The sequence below is a fragment of the Theropithecus gelada genome, chromosome 4 (assembly GCF_003255815.1).
Source record: "Theropithecus gelada isolate Dixy chromosome 4, Tgel_1.0, whole genome shotgun sequence".
Lineage (NCBI taxonomy): Eukaryota > Metazoa > Chordata > Mammalia > Primates > Cercopithecidae > Theropithecus > Theropithecus gelada.
The window spans coordinates 134,935,058-134,945,016 of NC_037671.1; the positions used below are offsets into that span (position 1 = coordinate 134,935,058).

The 9,959-nt window shown below is 45.6% G+C and overlaps 1 protein-coding gene across 2 annotated transcripts in view; it reads right to left on the reverse strand.

Moving 5' to 3' along the window:
* METTL24 (methyltransferase like 24) overlaps positions 1 to 9,562 on the reverse strand; it is a 111,234-nt gene extending 101,672 nt beyond the window's left edge. The window contains exon 1 of one of the 2 annotated variants that reach the window (XM_025383588.1): positions 9,119 to 9,562. In XM_025383588.1, coding sequence (XP_025239373.1) covers positions 9,119 to 9,436 — 318 coding nt within the window. In that variant the 5' untranslated portion in view covers positions 9,437 to 9,562. The remainder of the gene's footprint in view (positions 1 to 9,118) is intronic. The other variant, XM_025383590.1, reaches the window with a different exon arrangement.
* Between the last annotated feature and the right edge of the window lie 397 nt (positions 9,563 to 9,959).

The following is a 9,959-nucleotide window of genomic DNA, read 5'->3' on the forward strand; positions in this document are numbered from 1 at the left end:
AGGCTTTATTTATTCAAATAATTTGCTTTATTCCACCCCTCTAGAGAAAAAGACCAGCAGACCATCATTCCACCCCTGTTCTTTGCAAACAATCTAACATAAACAATGTCAACAAGAATCACTGCATTTAACAAACTCCAGGATGCACCACGGCACTGTTTGTAAGATGTAAATGGAGTCTTGTTTTATTTCACTGTTCTGCTAAATTCAGGTATCTGCTTCATTTTAGATCTCGGTCCCCTGAAAAGAGGCTCCCGTGCTGTATTCAGTATTGTCAAATGTGCAGATTCAGTGAGCCATCCCAAACAGCGAACGTGAAACATGACCTACATGATGTCCATTTAGACATGGATGATTGAAGGGTTACTATACTGTGGTGACCGTTGGCATTGCTTGCCACCCATCTCTAACTCTCTGACTATGGCACACAGCAGGATGGTTCCTCTAGCATTGGGTGGGACTGAGCAACTGGCTCTGAGCACTGGATTGTGAGCAGATGTAATGTGTGTTGCTTCCAGGCTAGAGCTTTTAACAATGCCATGCAAAGATCCTCCAGAGTATTCACCCTCTGCCAAGGTGACCAGCAATGTTCCAGATGGCAGCTGCACTGCTAGCCTGGGGTCCAGAGAGATGCAGTGACAGCACAAAGCAGCGCCCCACACTCGCAACAGATATCTGGCAAAGGCAGAAATAAACTTCTGCTATCATGAGCCGGGAGCGTTGTTTGTGACCACAGCATAAACTGGCCCCTCTCACCCAATGCCTCAGGTACAAGGTACCATGAAAAAGGGCTTGGTGTTGATTAAATTGAGTTGATCTAGTAATAAGTTAACAGATTCATGTAATTTAGTATCTGAAGTAAAATGTTATTATCTTGTCAGGGAAAGGTCCTTCCGCCCATAGTTTACTTGGGCCCCCAAGTGATCACCGTGTTCCAAAATCTGTATTAAATAGACCTAAGCAAAATTGAAAAGGAAAAGTTACAGTTGTAACCTTCCAAACTGCCAGCTCCAATTTATTGGTCTGCCAAGGTTCTTAGTTGTAAACAATAGAAAGTACTCTGGCTAGTTAAGCAGAAAAGGATTGATTAAAGATTTATTAGTTTACAGAATCTCAAGGGCAGAAACACCATCTCCAGACATGCCAGTGTAGATGACATAGCCTCATTGCTAGGCATGGACACCACCCTGAGCTCTGGATGCCTCTGCTAGAATCTCAGCCACTGAGCTACTCTGTGGCCCTCATGTACCTGCTTTGCATCTGTAGGGTATAATCCAAACTCTCATGCAGGTGTATCTAAATGGTGAAGCCTAGGTCACATGAACGCACTTTGAGTGCAAAAACAAGTGGCAATGATTTTTTGTTTTGTTTCTTAGAAAGGAAGAGAATTCCTCACATACAGGAAAGATATTCAAAGGTGTGACCCAAAAGAATAGTAAATACTCACTATATCTGTGGTAGTGCCTAATATGGATAACTAAGGTCTTCAGTGCTCATTTTAGTCATAATCAACTTCCAGGGCCTTCCTGGTGCCTGCAGCTCTTCTTTTTCTCTCCAGTAGGGTTTCAATCAATCCCTGTTTGTACTACTTTCAGTTGGGTCTGTCACTTGCAACCCAGAGAGCCCTAACTGATACAGAAATAATCATGCATTAAAGAATCCCAGGCTAGCCAGTTGCAAGGAGGGCTGTGAATATTTAGATGCCCTGAAGAAATTTGCAGATTTCTTTTTTTCCTGCGAGGTAACTATGCATGACAGAAAAAAAAAAAAAAAATCAAAGAATATGAGACTTTGGTTTGAGAACCCTATTTGGGATCACGGGCTAAATACTGATACTTAGGTTCTCTACTAAAAGTCCTCAAAATGGGGGTCGGGCGTGGTGGCTCACATCTGTAATCCCAAAACTTTGGGAGGCCAAGGTGGGAGGATCGCTTGAGCCCAGGAGTTCAAGACCAGCCTGGGCAACATAGTGAGACCCTGTCTCTACAAAATAAAATAAAATAAAAAATTAGGCCAGCCACAGTGGCTCATGCCTGTAATCCCAGCACTTTGAGAGGCTGAGGCGGGCGGATCAAAAGGTCAGGAGTTTGAGACCAGCCTGGCCAACAGAGTGAAACCTCATCTCTACTAAAAATACAAAAAATTAGCTGGGTGTGATGGCAGGCGCCTGTAATCCCAGCTATTTGGGAGGCTGAGGCAGAAGAATTGCTTGAACCCAGGAGGCGGAGGTTGCAGTGAGCTGAGATTGTACCACTGCACTCCAGCCTGGGCAACAGTGCTGTAGTTCCAGTTACTTGGGAGGCCTGAGTTGGGAGGTCGGGGCTGCAGTGAGCCATGACTGTGCCACTGTATTCCAGTCTGGGCAACAGAGCAAGACCCTGTCTCTAAAAAAAAAATAAATAAATAAAAATAAATAAGTAAAAAATTAATAAATGTCTTCACAAATAACTTTTTACTTTAAAAAATATTACATACACATAGATCATGTGGGCATATATTCACTGAATTAAAAATGTCAGTAGTATACCCAAGGTGCCAACTTATTGTCAATGCTACTTGGAAATAAGGCTATCTATAAGACTATATGTAGATAGAGAAATAGTTAATGTTTAAAGAAAGATAGAGCTAGTTAGATAGGTATAGACATATATTCATACACACACACATTGATGTTAGGGTCCAGGATTAGTAAAACCAAAACTACCCTATACACTGTTTCTAGGTGCTCAAGTCCAAGGGCTGGTTGAAATAACAAAATAACATAGGAGAAAAACAAAAACCTAAGAGCAAAACTGCATAAAAATTATACTGAATACTTAAGGCATGCCAAGGACTTCTTAGGGTAACTTAACGTTTCTCTTTTCACTAAGAATGGCTTCCAGGACAGGGCAGGGGCCCTTGGCCTTTGTTTAGGTCACGTGGCCTGAGCCAGCTGATCCAGGGTGAATATCAAAGAGTGGAAGCCCTGGAGTCCAGTGAGGCGAGCTGTATTGCAATAGCACTTGAGGGAGAAAATCAAAGGATTCAGAAAGCTGGGATTTCCATAGCAGCCCTTTTCCTTCTCTCCTCCACACCGCAGTCATTAACTCTTCCTCCAATTCAGTGAGAAATCCCAAGGTTTCCCAATAAATTTCATTCTAAAAAATTTAATTGTTAATTATTATAGGCACATAGAGTTGTTTATTCTTTAATTCTTTTTTCCTTCCTTTTTTGTTTAAGTTAGGCTAGAGCCCAGTTCCTGTTTGTAACCAAAAGAATGTTAGATTAACTAAGTCTATTCCCCTACGATCTTACCCTCCCCAATATCCAGCTCCAGCCTTAGGTAACTCATCTTCCTTAACGGCAGCAATTTAAAAGGACCTTTGGCTTTTCTGAACCTAGTAGTCATGTGCCACCCTGTCACTGAGCTTAGCAACCTTAGCCTTGATTGTCACTTTTTAGGAAAATAATTGCTAATTTTAACAACCTCTGGCTTACAGTTGTAACTTCAAATGCCTTCAGAGATCAGACAGGTGAGGTAAATAGAGAGAATGGTGAGCTGGACCTCACCAGACTCACTATAAGCCCCATATAAATATATTTATGTTCAAATACTTAAAACTCTGTGTGGTTCAAATAAAATTCATGGGCCAAATTTACCTCCTGAACAGTCAACTAGCAACCCAGCCTGCTATTGGTTTATATTACATATGGGTCTAGATTATAAGGCTCTTAAAATTCAATTTTCATTCAATTACTTGAACAGGATAAAAATGCTTCTTGCACAGCAAATTTTCCTATCTTTTTTTTATCAGAACATAAGACATTAATGGAGTTAATGTGAGGTATCTAGTGGACCCAAGTGGTGTTTTTAAAAGAAGCTTATCAATGCCGGTAGATTCCTGCCTCAGTGTGTGTCTTATGGTAAGTGAAACAGGCTCATGTTACTTTCTATGAACCACAGAACAAAGCATGCCAAACTCCTTAGAAACACAAGGACTCCAAAGGTATTACAGCACAGATGGAAAAACTCAAATGCCTAGCCTTGACAGTCTTTGGTTTAACTACTTGACCTGATTCTCTTCACAGACTAAAAAGGAAATTCAATTCTATTTGAGAAAACTGACAAGACATTCTTTTCCTTGGAGAAAATGGACTGGGACAAATTACACACAAAAAGCTAAAATCTCCAGCACCAGTGGTTGAAAAACAATCGAGCCTGTATTAGCAGTTCCTTTGCCCACAGAATGCTCTCTGAGGAACTACGGGGTTTGGAAAAAGTGCGGGCCTCTATTCTTCATCCACGACACATCAAAGTTGTAATAAAAACCTGCTTTTCTTTGTGCAACTAAGCTACTGCTATTTCACACCCACATATTGCTGGAGCGTATTCAATTACCCTCAGTGACTTTGTTTAAAATGAAAATGCTTTGCCTCCTAAGGACAGTGTGAGAGGACTGATTAATGTTGCTCCCTGAAGAACAGAAGTGTAGGTACACAGACAAAAACCTAAAGAGCTGGAAACTACTGCTGGGCCATGTTTCACAAGCAATTCAAATCTACCTTCAAGTATTTTGTAAAGCGTAAGGACTCCTAAGGCAGTTGGATATATCAGGGGGCATCCTATGCCATTTTTCCTCTTTCTTCTTGATGACAATCACAGAATTAGAAAATTAAGAGGATGACAAGAAGTGAGAAAGAAAAACTAAATTTTGCCATATGGTTTTTCAGGAGATGAGGAAACAGTTCTTTTTTTTTCCTCCCCCCCGCCCCCCGACACATGGTTCCAAAAGATCTGTAACTAACGAACCAAGCCAGCACATTGCTGGGTTCTGGAGCTCTGTGACTCAGAAGTCACTTTTCTATCCAACATATTAAATGTCAAGTAAAATACATCCGATAAGAGAGATGAAATTTTTTCGGGAAGCTTGGCCACTGAGTGAGTGTCTCTCCTTTGCAAATGAGCCCTGTATGTTGCATCTGTTTTTTAGTCAGATTGCCAACCTATAAGAGATAAAACATCCACCCAAGAGCTGCATTAAAAAGCATAAATCATGGAGACCATATCTAGTCCTCTATAAATCCCTTCAAAAAGAACTTTATCCATAATAATAAAGGTCTGTTTCATTTAAGAAAGAAAAAAACCCAAACAGAAACACATGCAGATAGAAAACAGAGAGAAGATGAAAGAATCACAGTGATATTTTTATGCATGCATAGTATGCGAAATTTGGAGACGAAGAGTCCCGACAGAATGCTTGAAGAATCTGTAATACACAAGAATATATAGGTTCCAGGGTGCGCATAATCAGAAAGGGCAGTATTTATCCATAATCTGTCATCGGCTCTCATTTCGCAAAGCTTGAAGATTAGAACCCCTGATGTCAAAAGAACTGAAAATATTTAGAGCTAGTTCTTGCATGGCTCCGTGAAGAAGGGGATGAGGGAAGAAAGAATTATATTAGGACTACACTTCACTACTCTTTTTTATAGTAGATTGTTTTCTTTAAGAGGAGCATAAGCTATGATTAAAGTGGCAGAATTTTGGTACCTCTAACATCTGGTATGGAAGCAGAGTAACAAGAAATACTTGGCAACCCGATTATTTCATGCAGGTTTTCATCTACCCAGAAAGTTGTCCTCAAAATAGAATGGAACTTTTTCTCCTTTATCAATCTGGGAGGTGCCTGGAGCAAAGTAACCAAGAACCTAAGAGTGTTGTTGATCTGTATTCTCAACAAACAAAATCTAAATACACTATGATCCAAGGAGTTTAACAAATAGCTTCCTAATTTTATTCAATTACTTAATGGTATATTCAGCTTATATTACACTGCTGTCTTGATATGAGGCTGAAAAGAAACAAGATTTGTCCCTAGAGAGACATGGGGTTATTGAGCTCTGTTCCCAGAAGTGGGAGGATGGATTAGATAACTGAGCTTTCTATAGTTTTAAGGAATATTTTAATTCAACTGTGAAATAATGGGAGAATAAAACAAATTCAAGATCATCACTATCTAGGGATTTGGGGAGGTTAGATGTAGATCCTGAAAATAATAACTAGGGAGAAGGAAATCTAAGAAAATTTTTACCTTAGGATGCTAAAAACTTAATATTTTAGAAATAGCAAAAGGCTCATTTATTTCTTATAAATTTTTAACCAAAGACATTTACTGTTACTGAATAGGCTGAAATAGTAAGATTTTTATACTTTCACATATTGGGGTCTCAGGAGTAAACATTTACTAGGGATCACTATGGGAAATGCAATCCTTCCCATCAAGAACAACTGTGGAGACAAAACATTCCATCCAAAATGGATTATCAGGACTCAACTTGTACAAAGTAATGCACAAATCACACTCTTTCTGTTGTCATTCCAAGTGGGGGAGGGGTCAGCATGAAGCAGGGTTGCTATGGGAAGGTTTCTGCGCTATGAACCTTGACTTGAGGAATGTCCAAGGATGAAAAGGTCAGGAGTCATAAGAAAGGGGGATGGGGCCTTGCAGGTAGAGGAGTCAGCATAAGCCACCTTTGTAGGTTACAGTGAATGACATTTGGAGACTGGCTGAGGCTAAAAAGCTGGGGCAGACTGTAGAAAGCAAAGCTACCATTATTGAGAGCTAAACATGCCAGGCACAAAGCTAAACATTTCCTTTACTTTTTTCCCTAATTTAATTTTAATAAAACTGAGCCCCAGGCCACAGGCTCAGATTGCTTCTCTTTGTTAGCCACACTCACTTCCTAGATGACCACATACAATCTCTCAGTTTTAGTGCCACTTGTACTTGGATGACTCTCAAATCACCACCTTCAGCCTGGACATTTCCTCCAAGCTCTGGACTTACACGTCCGGCTGCCTATTTGACATTTTCACATGTATGCCTGAAGGGTATCTTAAACTTAACGTGCCTAAAACCTAATTCCTGCTTTCCATCTATCCCCCAAACAAAACAAACAAGAGAGAAATAACTGCTCCTCCTCATCCACCTTCCAAACACATCCAGAAACCAACCACTTCTCACCACCTCCACACCTACCACAGCAAGCCACCCCCATCTCCAGCCTGAATCACTGGGGCAGCCTCCAAGCTCCTAGCGAGGATGGGTGTGAACCTCCCCTCCAGAGCCCCACTGAGTCTATGCATTCCAAACCTGTCCTTTGTAGGACAGGCTCCAGCCATCAGTACTGTTGTCTGAGGTAGAGACAAAGAGTTAAGAGTAATTCTTTGACAGGTGACAGCAGAAACAACAGATGCTGAGTGAATCTAAAAGGAAAACTGCAGGGTGGGGTTGAGGGTGTCAAGGATGGGATATTTGAGGACATCCACAGGGGAATAAAAGAAGTCCCACTCTTAAGAAACATCACACTGTTGGCTAGGCGCATGGCTCACGCCTGTAATCCCAACACTTTGGGGGGTTGAGGCGGGTGGGTCACTTGAGGTTAGGAGTTCGATATCAGCCTGGCCAACATGGTGAAACCCTATCTCTACCAAAAATACAAAAATTAGCCCGCGTGGTGGTGCATGCCTGTAATCCCAGCTACTGGTAGGGTGAGTCAGAAGAATCGTTTGAACCCGGGAGGCAGAGGTTGCAGTGAGCCAAGATCAAGCCACTGTACTCCAGCCTGGGCGACAGAGCAAGACTCCGGCTCAAAAAAGAAAAAAAAAAAAGAAACATCACATTGTAGGTCAAATGTCCCCCGCCTTGAGCAGCCTTTCTTGACTCCCCAGGCAGAGCTGAAGGCTCAATTACAGGCTTGGAAATCACCGGATGCCTGTGCTAAGAGCCTCCTCCACGAGAATCTGAACTCGTTTTGTGCCTCCAGCACCTGATGCCTACCTGGTAAGCCCTTGGCAAAACTGTGCTGAATGTTTAACATGGTGTCACGGACAGTGAGTTACGAACTTGGAGATGAAGTGGCTGCTTTCTTCTGGAAGAGCTCATTAAGACTTTACACAGGAGGTGAGGTTTGCAAGATAGAAAAAGGTATTTCAGTTTATCCAGGAAGTTAGCACTGATGGCCCAGCAAGGAACAGCAGTGGTGTGGAAAGACGGAGGGCGAGGCCCGAAGGAAGCGAGGAAGGGAAGCCGCGGCAGCAGTGCTGGGCTGTGGTGCTGAAAAGTAGGCTAGCACTGGGCAGCCGAAGACAGCAGCGAGGCAAAGGAAGGGTTGTTCCCTCCCCTCCAGGACCGGTGGTGGGAAGCAAGGTGGAGGTGGGGGGGATGTCTAAAAGAAAGGACGAATAGCCAGGCAACGGAAAGTAGTTGCTTTGGAGAACGTGGTTGAGGCTGGAAGCAGGAGTTGATGGGTAAAGGGATGAGGAGAGCTCATACCTGTGGTTCTTTTCATTTCCTTGTATGACGCAAATTACCGAGCTCCAAAAAGGAGATGAGCCCAAAACCTTAACAATCAGAGGCTAAAACTGGACTTATCAAGTAGGTGTGAGCCAACAAGTCAATGAGGTAGGAGGCACAACACGGTCGAGAATTATAAGACAAACCCAGGTTTTTACTTGGGTCCTCGAGGATCCAATTAACTTCTCATTAAGTGGGGCTGGGCGCTCGGCTTCTCACCGGGCGCCAGCCTCCAAGCCCCCAGCCAACGCCTGGAATGGGACTCCAGGGAAATTCGGCCAGCTGGTGGATCTTCAGCGAGATGACGGCAGTGGCGTGGACAGGCCATTCACGGCGATACCCACCCAGCTCTGTCCAGGCCTCGAGCGGAAGGCTGGGAGCAGCACAGCACACGAATGGCAGCCGCAACGCCCTCCTTTCCCTTTCCGTGCCTATCACGCAAACCCTCCCCTACTAAAATGTACCCTCCGTGAGAATAGGGCTCCGTCCTTCTTCGCCGGAAGCGCGGAGCCTAGAACGGCGCCTGGCCACGGCGACGCCCAACAAATACTGGCTGAATAGTGAATGAACTCCGCTCGGCCGCACTTCAGTCTATCTGGGCACTGAAGGATGCGATCCGTGGAGCCGCCTAAGAGAGCACAGGGGGAAGAGAAGAAGCGGAAGCGTTTTCTTCCGCGGAGGTCCCCGCAGGACGACCTGCGGGACCCGAGCGCCGGGCTCCGTAGCGGGGTCGGGAGGGGGATTCTGGTCCCAGGCCCAAGACCAATGGCTTTGCAACTGACCTTCCGGCGGGGGCGCCCGCGCGGGGCACAACAGCCAGGCTCCGGCGTCCCGCTCCCGCCGTCCCCCGGCGGCGCCCGGCGCCCACTGCGCACGTAGGTCACCTGCCTCCTGCTGGCGCCACGCGGCGAGCCCGGCGCAGGCTGCAGGTGCGGCCCAGGTGGCCGCCAGGCCGGGCCCGGCAGGGCGCTGCGGGCTGGGGACCCGGACCCGACGCGCCGCAGGTCCGCGCACAGCCGCAGGCCGAGCAACAGCGCGGCCCCGAGTAGACACCGGCGCAGGGTGCCGCAGCCCCTCCGGGGAGGCCTCTCCCGGGCCATGGCGCTACCCTTGGGGTCCCGCGGGCCGCGCCTGACCGGCAGCAGTGATGTAGCCCCGCAGGCCGGAGCGGCCAGCTGTGGGAACTCCCCCGCGGGCCGGGGCGCGGGCTGAGACCCGCCTCCCTCCCTCCCGACCGAGGAAGCCTCGGCGTAACCTTATCCTGTCCTGCCGAGCGCGCCCTGCCGCTGGAAGGGTGATGGGCCGAGCGCGGTAACAGGGCGCCCTCTCCGTCCCTCCGGAGGTGCCAGGGCCCGGTTGTGCAGGGTCCCTCAAGAGGTGCCCTCCGCCCCGGCCTCCAAAGCCTGACGGAGCTGAAAGATATAGGGCCAGATAAAGCGCATTCCTAACGGGATCCCGGGCCATAGCTTCATTTTCTGATATTAGTGTTGTTGGAGAAACACAGGAGGAGGGTAGGTGAGCATACAAGGAACAGTCAAGCAGTTTGCACCATTAAGCACAATGTAAAAATAAATAGCACTTAAGCCCGGGTTTACAACTTCTCTCTCTCTCTCTCAAGAAAGA